The sequence below is a fragment of the Polistes dominula genome, unplaced genomic scaffold (assembly GCF_049000335.1).
Source record: "Polistes dominula isolate Pdom_NZ unplaced genomic scaffold, Pdom_raw_medaka contig_37, whole genome shotgun sequence".
In the NCBI taxonomy this organism is placed as follows: Eukaryota; Metazoa; Arthropoda; class Insecta; order Hymenoptera; family Vespidae; genus Polistes; species Polistes dominula.
Window position 1 is genome coordinate 780,989 of NW_028301169.1, and position 17,830 is coordinate 798,818.

Consider the following 17,830-nt stretch of genomic DNA (forward strand, 5'->3'; position numbering starts at 1 on the left):
TAATTGAATAAAATAATTGACGTTAATTTTCTAGGAACCTCTCGATGTGGAGTATAATCTCAACGAAGTTAGTAACAAAAATAGAGACTTTAGTAATCCAATGTACGACGCGGTGAATATGGAAGCAGGTGCTACCAATGGCACTAGTGCTAGCAGCATGTACGAAGTGCCAGCTGAAATGAAACCTTCAAGTGTACAGCACAAAGAACCACCACAAATTCATCTTAAAAGAAGAGAACTCGATCCTACGCCTATTGATTCGGGTAAGGATACTCAACAATTGGTAGAGGAAGATAAATCTGAGTGCTAGGGTAGTTCTAACTCGAATATATAGAGAGATGCTTTCACACCTCTGTTGTACTTTGATCTCGACGACATATCTGTACTACTAAGAAGAAGAATAAGAAGAAGAAGAAGAAAATAATGAAGAGATGAAATCATGAAGAAGATGAAGTCATGTTTGTTATAATATCAATTCGTATTTTTTTAAGAGAGATTAATCTATGAAAGAAATTTTGTCAATCGCGTTGATCAAAACAAAACAAAACTTCTCTTTCGTGTGTAATTAATACGAGAAGAATATTTCGTCGAACTTTTCCTTCCGAACATCCGAGTATCAATTTTGTTTTTTTCTCTCCCTCCCTCCCTCTCTCTCTCTCTCTCTCTCCCTTTCAAGTTACCTTTTTTTTATTTAATGTTGTTTATTTTATTTTATTTTATTTATTGATAATGCAAAGATCGATCTTGTGTTACGTTTTCTAAATAAAGAAACACATATCCTCGTTTCTTAATTAGTGCAGATATATACATATATATATTTCGTAATCCGTTCTACTGTATTACACACACACTTTTGAAAATATTAAATAATAATAATAATAATAAAAAAAAAAGAAAGGAAAAGAAAAGAAAGTGGACTAAGGATGATAAAAAATGAGTAATCGAGATCTGAATATAGCAATAGACACGACGATATTTCATTGTGTCATTCATTTATTTAGGTGTGACTTTTGTAAGTCTTTGTAAATATAATCGTTAAAAATATTTTCATATTATTCGTGTACCATATATATTAAAAAAAAAAAAAAAAAAAAAACAACGCAACACATTCCATTCTCTTTCTCTCTCTCTCTCTCTCTCTCTCTTTCTCTCTTTCTCTCAAGGTTTTGCTTGTGAGAAGGAGGAGAAGGAGGTGTGTAGTGATAGAACAGATTAATTCTAATTAATTAATTAATTAAAGATATATATATATATATATATATTGTATATGTGTGTGTGAATGTAATATACATTTATTTGTATGTTAATATAATTATTATATAATACAATAATTGCATACACATAAATGTATCACGCATATTGGACCAATAAGTTGTATTTTTAAATGATAAATAATATTTTTATATAAGGTGTGTGGCAAAGTAAATAGAGAACACAAATTTTATACTGAAACTGTGGCCAACTAATAATTATAATTAATGAAATAACATTTGCGACGATAATATACGAAGAAGAATTGTTTTATATTACAGTTTATATAACCAGTTAATTAAGTGTGCGCATAGTGCGCGCTCTGGTGTGTGTCACGATAATCAAGCGATGACGGTTATAGTCGTCGAACACAGAATAAATGGCGCTGTTCAAATATTGATGGGTTAGTCAATAAGACAACTTTATTTTAGAACAATGAACAATTTTTCTTAGTTATGTATAAAACACTGTTTTTTAAATATGAACATATATTTATACATAATAAATGACAAAATTAAAGAACAAAAAATCGAATATTTAATAGATGTTACAAATTTGTACTTGACTCTTTTTTGTTTGTTCACTTCTAAACATTGACAAAAACATATTACAAATTTACGAATACGAATTTAGTTTTTTTTTTTTTGTATGCCAAAGTTACAATTTTAAACCATCAAATTGTAAGAAAGTTTTAACGCATGACGAATATAATCGTAATCAAACACACGCTTAACTGGTTAATGAACTTTTTACAAGTAAACAATTCCATGTGATGCGTTTGTTAATGAAAATAAAAGAAAAAGAAAAAGAAGAAAGAAAGAAAATAAAAAAAGCAAAAACGACGATAAAAACTCCTGTGTTAAGGATTATTCATAATAATAATAATAATAATATAATAATAATAATAATAATAATAATAGTATAATAACATATAAATTATATATATTATAATAATATATTATTACATATATATATATATATAAATAGAAGTTATATGAATGAATTAAAAGATTAAAAATAAATAAATAAATAATAATAATAATAATAATAGTACGTAAAAAATAAATAAATAATTGTTAATTATTAAGTGATCGATTTTGATTAGAGAAAAAAAAACAATCATTTGGTCGGCCACATCAATGTTATATTGTACATTTTTTTTTACTCTTAAGAATATTATTAATAATTATTAAATAATAATGGGTAAGGTCAGTGTAGAATTTTTCTTCTGCATTATATATCTGTGATTACAATTCTCGTATAAATTGAAAAAAAAAATAAAAAGAAAATGATTGATGAAAGAAAAGAAAGAAGGAAAAATAAGTTTTACTTTGTGTATGTTTCTTATTATAAATATATATATATAAATATTACGTTAAAAAATAAATAAAAATCATTGAAATTGAATGAATTTTTTGGATTATCATTTTAATTGGATGAACGAGGAGATTTCTTTGATTATTTTCAGACTATGTTTAATTGTGTGTGTGTACATATGTATGGTCCTCCATAAAATAAATGGAAGAAAACAAATTAACACAGGCTGACCTGTTAATTAATGATAATAATAATTATAATACGTTAACAATTTCTATATATATATATATATATATACATAGGGGTGCCCCGCCACATGTTGCTGTGACTCACAATCAGTCCGATACACACGTCTTTAAGTCAACGAATTACCTTATACCCCCATCTGTTAGAATCTTATCAAACTAACAGAGATAATAATGACTCTTTGTTAATAAACAAATAATATTGCGATTATAAATTGAGATATAAACTATCCTATCTTTCAAGTTGGATGAAACTGCACACAGTGTGTAAAATTTGATTAGAATCAGTTCAGTAGTTTAGGAGTCCATTGCGGACAAACAACGTGACACACGTAATTTATATATATTAAGAAGATATATATATATATATATATTTTGTTGCAATCGACTTTGACGACCTGGGCAGGGTTCCAGTGTGTGTGTGTGTATCCTAATATTATTATTATTATTATTATATAATATATCAGTATTTTGTGTATTTTTTTATCAACTTAAATATAACAAAATAATTATTGTTAATAATATATTGTGCAAATATCAAACAGATACCGTCCAAGAATAATAAAATATAAGGCTTGACGATTTTTAAGTTTTACCTATACCTGAGAAACATTTTTGATAGAAAATAGGTTATTATTTGTAGTTTAGAAAACAAACCTTTCTATTCTTTTTTTTTTTTTTTATAAATATAAGACCATAACACACAAGGTGTTTTACAAAATATTTTAGTATAACTTCAGTGATGAATCAATCCACCATGTTTGTTTCATCTAAATTGTTGTTTGAAAGAGTACCAAATTTGTAGTTTGCAATTGTTTAATACCAAAAAATTGCTCAAATTTGAAAAGAAGTGTATTGAAACAACCTTGAAAGTTATGCTACTAACATATTTTAATTATTCAAAATTATCAAACAAATTTCACATCATTTTTTTGTTTTGAAAAATACAAACTAAATGAAAGAATACAAATCAAATTTTGATAAACTTGGGCACACTTAGATTGATACTTTTTATTATTAATAATAATAATAATAATAATAATCATAATATTAAATAATTAATAGTATTAATAAAAGAAGAAATAGTTAATTTAATGATTTACCTATTTGTTTGTTTGTTTTTTTTTTCATCGTTACTCTTTGATTTCTTTTTTTGTAGATATGTTGATTTGTGTTTTTAACATTCAATGTTAAATTGAATCTTACATAAGAGATGTGTTCTAAAAATACTTTTTAAAGTTACATGATTATTTGTCAACACTTGTTTAGAAGACGAAAACTTATTTTGCATTCAACAACAACGTGCAATAATGTCAGAATAATTTGGTCGTACTCAAAACAAGGACAAATTGAATATATTTAAACAGGTACATTTTCATCATATTTTTACAGTCTTATATCTAAGTAAACAAAATATATATATATATATATATATATATATATATATTCTTATCTTATTAATTAATGTCTATTTTAGCCAACATGTTTGCTTGAAGAGATTAGAAGAAGAAAAAATGAAAGATACAATGCATTATAAGTTTAGTAAAAATAGTTATTTATCTAAATGAAGATAATTTGTATATTTTTATATAGAAAAAGATAAAAAAAAAAAAAAGTGTATAGTTCATAGTCTAAAGAGTACGACCCTAAAATCATATTACTTACCACATTCTCAACTATTTGTAATTTGATTTATATCAAAGTTAAAGACATTCTTTATGCGCACACTCCGTTCTGCAGTGTTCTCTTCTAAAGAAGATAACTTGGATCAGTGCCGTTTGGTACATCATCAACGAAAGAGGCAAGTTGAAACATTTATCAAAATTGTCTAACTTTTTTTCACATATTAATTTTACTGACATTACTATTGTACGATGGATGTCATCATTGTAAATGAGTTGAAACGTTCACCAAAATTACAACACTTGTTTTATTTATTATTATTATTCAACATATTTTGCACGATCTAAGTAATGAATGAATTAATCTGTTAATAGAAATATTAGATGTGAAGTTTAAAATATATACAGTATTATATATTTAAACAGTGTGTCATTAGAATATCAAAACAATAACGTGACTTAATTACTAACTAATTACGTCGGTAATGAAACGATCGCTCGGTAATGTAGTTGATCGTGTTATCGACAGTACAGTGAAAGTTAAATGTAGTTCGGGATAAATCCGCTAGGACAAACGTTTTCGACGAGATCCAAAATTCTTTTTTTTTTTTTTTTTACATTTCTAGTAATTTTTACATATTACGTCGACTATCCTAAACGCATGGATTACATATACGAAAGGATATTTCTTCTTGAATTATTTTTATCTTCCACAGTGAAAGTGTGAGTGTCAATTTTTTATTTATAAAAACAACATTTTGATTATCGAAATTTCGTGAGTGTAATTTTCTTTATTTTTTTTTTTTTTTTTTTTATCATTTAAATATTTTATTATAAAATTTAATATCTGAATAATATATTTTTTTTTTTTCAAGTTATCGGATACTTAACTGGTTGATCTTGAATTTTGAAATGTCTAATATTACATAGAAATAAAATTTGATACGATTATTTATCTATACGTAATATGTGTTATCGAACCGGTGCATTAAATCAATGCACTGACGTGATTTTATTTATTTCTATCTTTCACACTTCTTATTATCTTACGTTAGATGAAAAATTCAAGATATTCGAGATTCAGTTATCGATGATATAATAATCCAAATTAATCGTATTATTAATGTATATCTTATCTTAAATATTTAACTGATAAATGTGTTCTTGTATTCAGATATCGATTTTACGTTACAGTAATGACGGACGTGCTAGATATTTTTATTTATCTATCGAACAACAAACAAGTAGAAATAGAAATTGAATGGAAACAAAATTTGCCTTAGTAACAAATCAAAAAAGAAAAACATTCTATGTAAAATCTATTTTGAAAGATTTTTAACAATCATATGAAATAATTAAATGGTCATATGATTGACTTGTACATAATTCAAAATAAAAGTCAAAACAACTTCTTTTATCTCGTAATCTTTCTTATCTCATTTAAAGATTAAAATTAATCAAGCAAATCATTTCGCGTTCGTATACATTTTTCGAAATATATAAAATAAAAAATGAACAAATTGATTTTTTTCTATAGGGTGTAACCAATAAAAAAAGGAAACAAATAACCAGAAGTATCTCGTCAATGAAATAATAAATGAACGTTACTTAATACCTTGAAAAGAAGTTGAATTGTTTTTAAAGTAAATTTCAAAGAGAAAGAGAGAGAGAGAGAGAGAGAGAGAATGAAGTGCGTCCTGTTATTAGATAATAATAAAAAACAATAAAGAAAAGTGTGTAGTTGGTGCGCGAAACGAGAGGAACCGAGCGTTGAACGTAGAGGAACGAGACGAACCGAAATAAAACGAAGTTGAGCCGAAGTAACACGAAATTGCACGGCTCCATATTGAATGTGTGTTGGTGGTGATTATCGTGTTTGGTTAATACTTTGCTGTGTGTTACGACTATAAGCTATATAACACGCACGTTAAGTGCTTAATATATGTCAACATATGAGAGATAAAGAGAAACATATAGAGGAATAATAAAAAAGAAAAAGAGAGAGAGAGTAAAATAGAGGGGAACGTTGAAACAGCATTGTGTTACATACACACATACACATATACACATATTAAAATATATATATATATATATATATATTCATATATATAGGTGAAAAAGATACTTGAAAGAGATGTCAAAAAAAGGAGTTGTTATGGCTGCAGCGGGCTGGCCCAGAGCATGGGAACGTGGGGGTCTGATAGGTGCAGGAGTAGGAGCTACCGTTGGAAGGAGAGCTGCTAATCGTTCGCGTCTGTCGAGTATACGACCGGTAGTTCTGCCGGTGGCTGTTGATACGACGGTTGTGAATCGCACTATGGCAACTACTGCTTCTAACAATATGAAAGTCCTTAACGAGGACAACATTTATGAGAATATCAAAAAAATGGAATACGCCGTGCGCGGTCCTTTATTGATACGTGCAAACGAATTGGAAAAAGAATTACAAAAGGTAAGAAATTCCATCGTTCCTTTTGTTTATAATAAGTTCTTTTTTTTTTTTTTTACTGTGTTCTAATTGGTTGTTCCTTTTTTCGTGAAAATTTCATTTTTATAAAATTGCGCGAATCAAAATAATCGATAGAAAAAGAACGAATCAGAAAGAGGGACAGAGAGAGAGAGAGAGAGATAGACAAGTATTGACAACCGTGAGATTAGACAATTGAAAGTTGTATTTGTCAAAAAAAAAAAAAAAAAGCCGGTAACAATTTAAAACGAGTTTCTCATTTGAATGAAAGGCGCGAATTTTCAAAGGAAAATCATTTTGTTAAATTCGAATAATCTTTACGTTCGTAATAATTGATGACACATAAAAACCGGTTTACCGCCATTTTTATTTTCTCAAGATCATCAGCTTTCGCATTTGCGTGTATGCGTGCGTGCGTGTGTATACAACACAACCAACCACCTGTCACATTTTCTCTTGACACTTTTACAAGGTCTTCTCTCTCGTTGTTGTTGATGTTACGAAATGCAATGTTGATATTGTTCGAATTTAAAAAAAAAAAGGAAAATATTCAATCGATTTGATTGTACCGCGTATAGTTGGTTATGTCGTATTACGGATTAGATTAGATGACTGGATATAGATCTATAAATAGTTAGATAGATACTTTTGCGATATTGAAGTAGAAATTATGCATGCAGCATTTGTAAATGTAAAGAATTGTATGATGATGATGATGATGATGATGATGCACACTCACGAGAAGTCGCGTGATGACGTTTAGCTAATTTTATAATACTTAACGCGTTTAATATTAATACTATTTCTTCTTGCTTTCAGGTTCCAACTAAAAATGCGTAGTTGTATCGTATAACATATTGGCAATATTTTCATATTATACAATAATATAGATTTTTTTTTTTTTGTAATAACTATAAATAATTATAATATATACAAAATGTATTGTAATATTTGAGACACACCACAGAAGTCAATGATATGTTTCTAAAATTTGTTAATCTGATGATGTCAAATACAATAATAGTTTTAAAACAAGCTAAAATATTAAAATCCAATTACGAACTTGTAATTTAAAAATAAAAAAAGCAAACATCTCCAAAAATAATGAAATATTTCTTATGAAAGAACTGAGCTTTAAAAATGGAATATTATCCAAATTAAAATGACTACATTTAATTACTAGAATATGTGACATCAATGTGAATAAAAAAAAAATAACACACAAAACACTGTTTCGAAATACAAATCGAGGATTATTATGATAAACGTTTTATATAAAGATAAGTTATCTCGCGTTTATATGAACTTACTTTTGTAATTATTTTTTTGATCACTTCTAAAAATAAATTCCCATATATTACATAGTATATGAAAATTACAACAAATAATTTCAATTGAGACTTACACTATAGTGTAAGCTATAGTTTATGTAACACAGATAATCTATTTAATTAGATACATCCTGCATAGTCATAGATATGTATATACGATACTATATATATATATATATATATTCTGACAAATAATTTTCGTTGTTGTAACAGGGTGCTAAAAAACCATTCAAAGAAGTGTTGAAAGCAAATATCGGAGATGCTCATGCCATGGGACAAAAGCCTATTACATTTTTACGTCAAGTATTAAGTTTAACCACGTTACCATCACTCTTGGACGATCCCAGTTATCCGGAAGATGCTAAATCTCGTGCCAGAGCGCTTCTTCAAGCGTGTAGAGGAAGTGTCGGTTGTTACACCGAATCCGTGGGAATGGAAATTGTTCGTAAACACATAGCGCAATATATCGAAGAACGGGATGGTATACCGAGCAATCATCAAAATATTTTTCTCGGCAATGGTGCATCCGATGCTATCAAAGTATGCAACTAAATTACACGATAATTGTCAATTGTTTTTAATTTATATTTTGATCTAATCATTGTATTTGTTAATTCTAGTCCGTTTTGAAATTATTTGCACAAAGGATTGATAACAAACCAACAGGAGTTATGATTCCAATTCCACAATATCCATTGTACAGTGCAACCATATCCGAATTTGGTCTTGGTGAAATTGGTTATTATCTTGATGAAGATAATAAATGGGCATTGAATATTAGCGAATTGGAAAGGTCGTTAAATGAAGCAAAAAAATGGAGTAATCCTCGTGTATTAGTTGTAATCAATCCTGGAAATCCAACTGGTCAAGTATTAAATCGGTCTAACATAGAAGACATACTTCGATTCGCTCACAAACATAAACTCTTCATATTTGCGGATGAAGTTTATCAAGATAATATATATGATAAGGATTGTTGTTTTCATTCGTTCAAAAAAGTTGCCGTTGAATTAGGACCACCTTACGATCAAATGGAATTGGCCTCTTTCATGTCTATATCAAAAGGTATCTCATTATGAACAATTAATCAATTTATTATTTATATTATTTGTAATATGTGTACAAATTCTAAAATATGTCTTATTTTTATTAGGATACATGGGAGAATGCGGTATACGTGGCGGTTACGCAGAACTCGTAAACATTGATCCAACAGTTATGAAATTATTACAAAAGTCAATCTCAGCCATGTTATGTCCGACCGTTTTAGGCCAAGTTGTGATGGATGTAGTAACGAATACACCTAAACCTAATGAACCATCTTACGCAAAGTTTGAAGAAGAAAAACGTAATACTCTGTTGTCATTAGCGGAAAGATCGAAATTAGCTGTAGATATGTTGAACAGTATTCCCGGTTACAAGGTGGTATTATTATTGCAATTGTTTCTTTCTGATATATCTTTTCAAATTAACTGAAAGATTAATCATCTTTTTTTACAGACTAATCCATCTATGGGTGCGATGTACGTGTTTCCACGATTTGAGATACCACAGAAAGCCATAGAAGCAGCCAAAGCTAAAGGCCAAGCGCCGGATCTCTTTTATGCTTTTAAATTGTTAGAAGAAACTGGAATTTGTGTTATTGCCGGTTCAGGTTTTGGCCAATTACCTGGAACATATCACTTCAGAACGACCATTTTACCGCAAAAAGAAAAGATGATAACTATGTTGACTAGTCTGAAAGAATTTCATTTAAAGTTCCTCAAAGAGTACAGTTAAAAACAAAAATAATTCAACTGTGTTCGCGATGCATTTTTTTTTTTTTTATTTTTATTTCTGCACAAACATAAATTGCGTGAAAATCGTCTTTTACTCGGATCCGATTACTCTAACATCACACGTTTCAAAACAAAACTACGTTTGTGCTTCTTGTTATATTGTTTAATGAATACTTGTAAATAGATGAGTAAAAGTGCAATTATATTAAAAGAAAAAAACAAAAAAAAAAGAGAGAAAGAGAGAAAGAAAACAACGAGTATCAGTCATCGTCTCGGTTCTAAACTATATATTACTATTTACTATTTATCAATAAATGTACTATACTATATCTGAAAAGTTCATATATTTTACAACTTATATTCAAATTATATATTCATTTTTTTTTTTTAGATATTATATGCATATACGTGTTTTAAAATTTTATTTACACGATACGTCGTCATAAGTAGTTTGAAAAAAAAAAGAAAAGAAAAGAAAAGAAAAGAAATGAATTTTGATACTTTGAGAAATATTGAAAGAAATCATTTCAGAGATCAGAGGATAACCTTTCTATTTCATCGACAAAAAATCTCATGTCAGTTTTAGTCAGTCCAGAATTTTGTAATACGAGTCTGAAGAAATTAGGAAGATTACGTAAGGATTGATACGTGATTAGCATTGATCCTTTACGGACCATACGCTCTTTGATAATTGGAGCAATTTTATGCAAAAGATTGGACAATTGTTCGCCTTTTAAATGACGTTTCGATGGTGGTGTATACCAGAAACAAACGTTGGTACATTCAGGCTCAAATATGAGCTTCCATCCTTCTCGTTGGCGAATGTAATTCGTAAAAAATTGTGACAATTCGAACACACGATCGATGTGTTTTTCAAAACCATTTGTACCTTTGGCCTTCCACATTAACCAAAATTTCAATACGTCAGCTCTTCTGCCACATTGTATATGTTTGTCACCAGAATCGTAAGAAGTATCGTAAAACTTGTCAGGTTGAAACAAATAGCTCGCTTTGGAGGCATGCGCCGATTCCAATAAACCTTCGTGGTGTACCAAAAGGGTTGAACATTGTTGTGGTGCTGCAAGTAACTTGTGAGGATTCCAAGTAATCGAATCAGCCAGTTCAATACCATCGAGCAAGAAACGATACTTCGTCGACATCAATGCACCCCCACCCCAAGCTGCATCTACGTGGAACCACATGTCGTATTTCTTACAAATGTCAGCTATTTCTTTAAGTGGATCGAATGCACCCAAAACGGTGGTACCAGCTGTTGCAGATACCATCAAGGGTACAGCCTTTTGACACAGTACTTCGTTAACACGTAATTCCAAATCCTTTAAACACATTTTACCACGTTCGTCAACTTTAACGCAGTAAACGTTACTAGTACCAATACCAAGGAAAGCTGCCAATTTTTTAACAGAATAATGAGCATCCTCAGATGTAAATATCACCAGCCTAGAGACCTCAGTCGAACCAGTTTCCTTGTACTCCGGGAATTTATAATGACGCGCCAAATTGATGGCATAACCATTGGCCATTGAACCACCAGGACAAAATATCCCATCACCTTGACCATCTTCCCAACCAATTATTTTCCTCATTTCTTTCAACACTTCATTCTCCATCAAAGAAAATACCGGTGATACCTCGTAAGTGTAAACGGAGGGGTTCAAAGCATCGGTCAACCATTGACCTGCTAAACCATAAGGATCCACGCTGGAAAACAGTTGATTGACGAAATGTGGATGACCCGTTTTCACGCTGTACTTAATAATATTTCGTGTTAATGATAATAATTCTTCTTGGGGTACTCCATTCATTGGCAAGGACAAATCTATCAGAGAAGATAGGGTCTTTGGTTCAACCCATTCAACCACTTTCTCGTTCCTCAATGTACCCTGACAGAAAAAAAAAAGAAACAAAACAAATAATATTCTCATTATTCTTTGTTAGAACTTATTTCAATTTTTTTTTTACAAAATTCTAATTAAATTCTACATAATTTGTTCATTCATTCATTTTAAATGTAATTGCAAATGTCAAAGTTTTCAAATCTATGCGCTAGATGCATGCATGCATGCATCTATTCATGTCATTTATATTTTACATGTTAATGAAATCAATTTTATCAATCGATTTTCTAATGTAATATTAGTTTGTGTCCTTGTTTTAAGATTGTAGAAAGCACACGTGTACATACATGCACATACACATATTTATATTATTACTTTGTATATTGTGAAATTACACATTTTGTGAGTCATGCATTCCACGTGTATATATATATATATATATATAAATGTATATGTGCATTCAAATTTGTAAGAAGTTTATACAAAGAAATTTAATGAATGTGTAACTCGTTGAATTTGATGACGTAAATTCTCATTAATAATTATTTGAAATTTATGTTAACAATTAACGTAAATTACAATGGGTATGTATAATAATTACTTGGTTTTTTTTTCCTTTTTTTTTTTTTTATCAACGAGATAGTAATAATGATTTCAAAAAACAATAATAAAAGAAGTCGAAAATTATTCACGGTGCATAATAAAATTATGACTTTAGGTTTCAATCGTCTTTTTTTATTATTATTATTATTATTATTATTGGTTTCACTCTGTTATTACGAATTGCAAAATGATTTTTGTAATTTTCAAATGACCTTATTAAGTCAAAGATAACTTTTCCTAAGACGTAAAAATGTGCGTCATTTCCGGAAATTCAAAGAACAAAAGATATGTGCCATTTAAACGACAGATCAGATAGGATGATTATTCGACGAATTGATTTCTTTTTTTTTTTGAAAGAATTATTTACAAAATTTGTCGAATTTTTTTTTCAACTATAAAAAACAAAAAACAGATGTGTGTGCAGATCACACATGATAGATAAGTGAAAACTTCAAAGAATACCAAACTTTTGAAATAATTGAATTGTAATACTACAGTGCCATCTGTTGAAAGAATCTTACAGAACTTGGATAATTTCTAAATAAAAATCTTTCAATTAGTAATAATAAATAATAAAATAAAAATTGTTCAATGTGCTAAGTTGGATAAAATCACGTGAAATAAAATTAATTTCATTTAAGATAAGTTGAGTCATTTCAAAATTATTAGTGGACAAACATATTGCGACAACTGAATTTTTATATACATATATATATATATATATAGAAATTTGATTAATTAATTAATTAATTAATTAATTAGTTTTTATTTCATCTGTTTTACAATTTTCAAATCACCCTGATTCTAAAAAGAAATTGTCACTTCAAAAATATGAAACTTTAGTACAAATCTCAATTATATTTAGGGATTATTTTATCAAATATTTTTAGATCCATGCAATTGCAATTTCTACAAATTTTGTTTTCCAATTTTAAAAGATCTATACATATATATATATATATAAATGAAATATAAATAAATAAAATAATAATATAACAAAATAATAATAATAAATTTACCTCGAAAACAGCTTTATCCAAAATGACATCTATAAAATCCTTTAAAAATTGTTCATGAACAATACGATTGGGTAAACTTTCATAACATCCCTTAACTTGATTAATCATTTCTTCATTATCATTTGATAAATCGTTAGATAAACATTCGTTAATGACAACTTTGGATACATTTGAATTATTCGTTACACTGTGTTGTACTTCATTTGACGACGACGACGACGACGACATTTTGAAATCATTCAAAAAAACAAAAATATTCTTAAAGAAAATTTAACTTAATTAGTAAATAAAATAACTGAATTACACGTTTGTTTGTTTGTTTGTTTTTTTTTTTAAATAAAAATCTAAGTCATAAATCAATGTATGATTTATTCACAATAAAAAAAAGCTTCGTTAATAATACGTTTTTCTTTAAAAATATATGTAACAACAAGAACAACAACAACAAGGTTTTCCTCGTTGTAATCTTCTGTTCTTCTGGTAAGAGTTCTCACAGGTCTACTGCCTTTATATATATATTAAAGCCTTAAAGACCAAGGACAAAAAACGTTGCACCTTCTTCTTCTCCCCTCTCACTCTCTCTCTATCTCTCTCTATCTATCTATCTATCTATCTTTCTCTTTCCCACACACGACGTTTTAAAGAGAACTGTCACGTTCCGCAGCTTTAACTTGATTTCTTCCTCGTGGATGATGATGGTTTCTTGGAATAACCGTATTTACCACTTCCCCATTTTCTTCTTGCAATCAGTTTTTCAAAATTAATGAGGAAAAACTGGTATTATTTATCAATATTACAATATACTAATTTATTACTTAATTTTTTATATATATATATATATATTGTTTAAAACGTTCATTTTTTTTTTTTTTTCAATGAAAGACAAATGACAATGTTTCAATTGAAATTTAAAACTAATCAAATTTCAATTTGGATGACTTACGTAGTAACCAATTAACGTGATGTCATTGATCGATGTATATTTTTTGAAAGTGAGCGGGAAATACAAAAATAATGAAATAATAAATCTTGAAGAAGTATGATAGAGACTTTCGAAAACTAGTCAAGCGATAAAACGTTTTTGCTCGAATTTTTAACTTACGACCTTGTTTTTCATGATTCAATAATGAACAGTAGTAAAAGTATGTGATCAATAACGATCAATAACGATCAATAACGATCGATTTCTCTTGAATAATACAAAACGTTTTTTATTTTGATTTTATATTATATGACCAAAAATTAAAAAAAAAATAAACCAAATTACAAAGAAATACAATTGTATATTTGACTATTATAAAACTTTGACTTTTGATTTTTATTTAATATCTTTTTTCTTTTTTTTTAAAATACTTCTTTGGTTTTTTTTTTTTAACAATTATTGTATACTGTATAAAATAGATTATATTTGATTTATCAAATGTAGTTTTTTCTTTCAAGCTTATTCCCCATATACGAGCAATTATTATTGGAAATCCCTTAAATATTTCATTTTCACTTCCTTCTTCTCAATACTCATGGGAATTCCCCATATATTTAACGATCGACAAATGTACGATCTATGATAAGGAAAGGACTTGTTGATCACTCGTTCCAATGACTCACTTGAGTAATTTTTTAAAAGTACTAATTAGTTTTTTTGTTTTTTATTTCTTTTTCTAACTCCACTTTTAATTCTCCATTCATTTATAATTAGCAACAAATAACTATACTGTAAAGTTCTATTTTTATAAAAAAAAAAATAGAATTTAAAAAAAAAGAGCGTAAATGCAAAACAAAAACAAAAACACAAAAAAAATAAAAATAAGATTTTATCTTTAATAAACAAATCTATCTATCTATCAAATATTTTCAATTATCTTCTTACGTATAATACAATTTTAATATTATATCAGTTAAATTCTTTTTACAATGGATGATCGGTTGAAAGTTCAAACAATGCTCAGCTTAAACAAAAGATAATATGTTAAGTATTATCTATCATTGATAATGATAGGTCATTTAGTTAATTACTAATTATACATAATGTGTAATTATGCATAATTACAGATTATATTAAATAACATTAATATTGTGTATAAGATTTGTTACATTTTGTATGACTATATTGATAAACAATTTTATACAGCGAAGCATTGTCTTAAAAATGGATTATATTCGTTGTTAGATCAACCACTGCATTTTCTTTATTTTATCACAAGTTTGTTTTTTTTAGAAAATATATAACAATTTTATTTAATACGTTCCATGTTATCGACTCTTATATCTATATTAACATTATTTCATCAATTTTTATTATTATTAATACAGGCTTTTTGTTTGTTTGTTTTTTTTTCTTCAAAAGAGCACTGAATACTTGAATAAGATTAAATTCTATATATATATATATATATATATATAATAAACAAATATGTCTATCACTCAGCAAAGAAACATTTTTGGAGATTCAAGGCATTAATGCCAAGTTATATGATTTAATTGATCTATTAAAAAGAAACAAGTTTCAATATAAGTTTGATCATTCTAATTTATAGTATAAATGTATACTTTCATCACTTTTCTTTTTTATACAGCTAAAAATATGACTTTTGTTTTGTTTTCTTTTCTTTTTTTTTTTATGTATCAAATTATTTAACATTAGCACAGCTCATTGTATTATATAAAATTGTTTCTTGGAATGCACAAGCACATATACAATGTTATCATCTTTCTCTCTATCTCTCTTTCTAACTTTCTATTTGTATTATTATTTTTAATAAAAAAAAAAAAAAAAAAGAAAACTGTTGTTATTTCCACTTGTTTTCTTTTTCTTCAAAATATTAACAGCAGGAATCTTTATAAATCGCAAATATATCTTCAACGATAGACCTCCTTATTATCTTACATTAGATATTTTTCATACAAATATTATAAACTTTATCTTTTAAACAATATTGAAACAATAACATTTAAAAGAATTATGAAAAAAATAAAAGTGTGTTAACCAAAATATGCGCCGCAATGAGAACAACGACGGGTCTTCAATAAAAGACAACAAAGTATTCCAACCGGAAAGAATAAAATAGCGCATAACAGACCCAAGCATGTATAATCGTCTTCCATAACCCCTACCTAAATTTATGTAACAAAAAACAAATCATCATCATCATCATTTTAATTATACCCTGTCGATAACAACAAGGATTCTCATTATTTCATAATAGAATACAATTGGATAATATGTTTTTTTTTTTTTTAATGTGTATTATATCAAATTTGAAAATACTTACTCTACATGCTGGACAACCTCCAACGAGAATTACTTCTGGTACAACTATTGTCGTAGTAGGTTGAATTGTTTGTGTAGCTCCATAGGATGGTATGTTACTACCTTGATATTGACTTGGATAATATCCAGGAGGTGGTTGCCATGAAACGTTTTCTACGAATAGACATTTATATATATATATATTTGATTTTTAATTTAATTAAAAAGAAACCTATATCTACGACTTAGTTTTAATGACATCATCATGATAAAAGGAATGTTATTATCTTATTGATTACAACCTGTATTATATTACACTTGATATCTCATCAAAATTTGTCTAATATGCTATATTTTTGCATTAATAATAATTAATAAGATAATTTAAAAAAATAAAAAATAAAAAGATAACCTCTAAATGAGATATTGTATGATTAAAAAAAGAAGAAATAAAACAATGTTGAACAAATTACGTGTGAAAATAATTAATTGCATTTTCAATGATAAATAACCTAATTTGTTTTTTTGTACGTATAAATATTGTACATACCCGTTGGTGCAGTTGCAGGAGAATAAGGAGGTGGCTTGTCAGCTGGAGAATTAAGTAATTTGCTCTCCATAATCAAAATATACAAAATTACATATGACAATATTCAACGACCAATAATATAAATATAATACTAAATCTCAAAAGATTATGTGATCATATGAACACTGGATAAACGCCCCCCTACTAGTGAAGCCAGATCGCGAAACATTTCTATCCCTTCTCTCGAGCCCAACACGTCTCGCACACAACGAAATGTTACGTGTCGGTGTGTCGGGAAACCGAAAGAAGCCGAGGGAAGCCGAGGTTAGCTGTGCGACAGAGGAGAAATACTTGAACACTAAACACATTGTTTTACACTTCGGATTCCTTCGGCTTCTTTCGGTTTACCGACACACCGACACGTAACATTTCGTTGTGCGAGGCATGCTGGGCTCGAGAGAAGGGGTAAAAATGTTCCGCGATCTGACTTCACTGCCCCCTACATTCCTTTTCAATACATATGTGTATATATGTGTGTGTGTATGTTTCTTCTTTTAATTAC

The 17,830-nt window shown here is 28.2% G+C and overlaps 4 protein-coding genes across 6 annotated transcripts in view; 2 read left to right on the forward strand and 2 right to left on the reverse strand.

The window, feature by feature from the left end:
• Positions 1 to 3,397, forward strand: part of mgl (low-density lipoprotein receptor-related protein megalin) — a 54,473-nt gene extending 51,076 nt beyond the window's left edge. Inside the window, exon 18 of the mRNA XM_015327669.2 lies at positions 35 to 3,397. Coding sequence (XP_015183155.2) covers positions 35 to 310 — 276 coding nt within the window. The 3' untranslated portion in view covers positions 311 to 3,397. The remainder of the gene's footprint in view (positions 1 to 34) is intronic.
• Positions 3,398 to 4,478: 1,081 nt separating this feature from the next.
• LOC107069946 (alanine aminotransferase 1) lies at positions 4,479 to 10,340 on the forward strand. 3 transcript variants are annotated; one of them, XM_089179237.1, is made up of 7 exons: positions 4,479 to 4,614; positions 5,973 to 6,287; positions 6,548 to 6,887; positions 8,447 to 8,773; positions 8,854 to 9,298; positions 9,387 to 9,655; positions 9,734 to 10,340. In XM_089179237.1, the coding sequence occupies exons 3-7, from the start codon at positions 6,570 to 6,572 to the stop codon at positions 10,010 to 10,012; spliced, it is 1,638 nt and encodes a 545-aa protein (XP_089035363.1). In that variant the 5' UTR covers positions 4,479 to 4,614; positions 5,973 to 6,287; positions 6,548 to 6,569; the 3' UTR covers positions 10,013 to 10,340. The 3 variants fall into 3 exon arrangements, with proteins under 3 accessions (XP_089035363.1, XP_015183157.1, XP_089035362.1); XM_015327671.2 differs by lacking the exon at positions 5,973 to 6,287 and having other exon boundaries at positions 4,484 to 4,614; XM_089179236.1 differs by lacking the exon at positions 4,479 to 4,614 and adding an exon at positions 4,749 to 5,158 and having other exon boundaries at positions 5,973 to 6,887.
• On the reverse strand, positions 9,992 to 16,100 carry black (glutamate decarboxylase-like protein black). Its single transcript, XM_015327668.2, has 2 exons — positions 13,493 to 16,100; positions 9,992 to 11,915 (listed from the first exon to the last, which is right to left on the reverse strand). The coding sequence occupies exons 1-2, from the start codon at positions 13,718 to 13,720 to the stop codon at positions 10,539 to 10,541; spliced, it is 1,605 nt and encodes a 534-aa protein (XP_015183154.1). The 5' UTR covers positions 13,721 to 16,100; the 3' UTR covers positions 9,992 to 10,538.
• Positions 16,101 to 16,250: 150 nt separating this feature from the next.
• On the reverse strand, positions 16,251 to 17,504 carry LOC107069943 (membrane protein BRI3). The gene is made up of 3 exons (XM_015327667.2): positions 17,290 to 17,504; positions 16,762 to 16,913; positions 16,251 to 16,603 (listed from the first exon to the last, which is right to left on the reverse strand). Exons 1-3 carry the CDS (start codon positions 17,357 to 17,359, stop codon positions 16,472 to 16,474), a joined length of 354 nt encoding a protein of 117 aa, XP_015183153.1. The 5' UTR covers positions 17,360 to 17,504; the 3' UTR covers positions 16,251 to 16,471.
• Positions 17,505 to 17,830: the final 326 nt, after the last annotated feature.

Bases quoted from the DNA above. Each gene is read 5' to 3' on its own strand.
- LOC107069946 (XM_089179237.1), top strand. From the start codon at position 6,570: ATGTCAAAAAAAGGAGTTGTTATGGCTGCAGCGGGCTGGCCCAGAGCA. The intron at 6,888-8,446 runs GTAAGAAATTCC...TTGTTGTAACAG, and splicing joins TGGAAAAAGAATTACAAAAG to GGTGCTAAAAAACCATTCAA. The intron at 8,774-8,853 runs GTATGCAACTAA...TGTTAATTCTAG, and splicing joins GTGCATCCGATGCTATCAAA to TCCGTTTTGAAATTATTTGC.
- black (XM_015327668.2), bottom strand. From the start codon at position 13,720: ATGTCGTCGTCGTCGTCGTCGTCAAATGAAGTACAACACAGTGTAACG. The intron at 11,916-13,492 runs GTAAATTTATTA...TTTTTCTGTCAG, and splicing joins TGGATAAAGCTGTTTTCGAG to GGTACATTGAGGAACGAGAA.
- LOC107069943 (XM_015327667.2), bottom strand. From the start codon at position 17,359: ATGGAGAGCAAATTACTTAATTCTCCAGCTGACAAGCCACCTCCTTAT. The intron at 16,914-17,289 runs GTATGTACAATA...GTCTATTCGTAG, and splicing joins TCCTGCAACTGCACCAACGG to AAAACGTTTCATGGCAACCA. The intron at 16,604-16,761 runs GTAAGTATTTTC...ACATAAATTTAG, and splicing joins GAGGTTGTCCAGCATGTAGA to GTAGGGGTTATGGAAGACGA.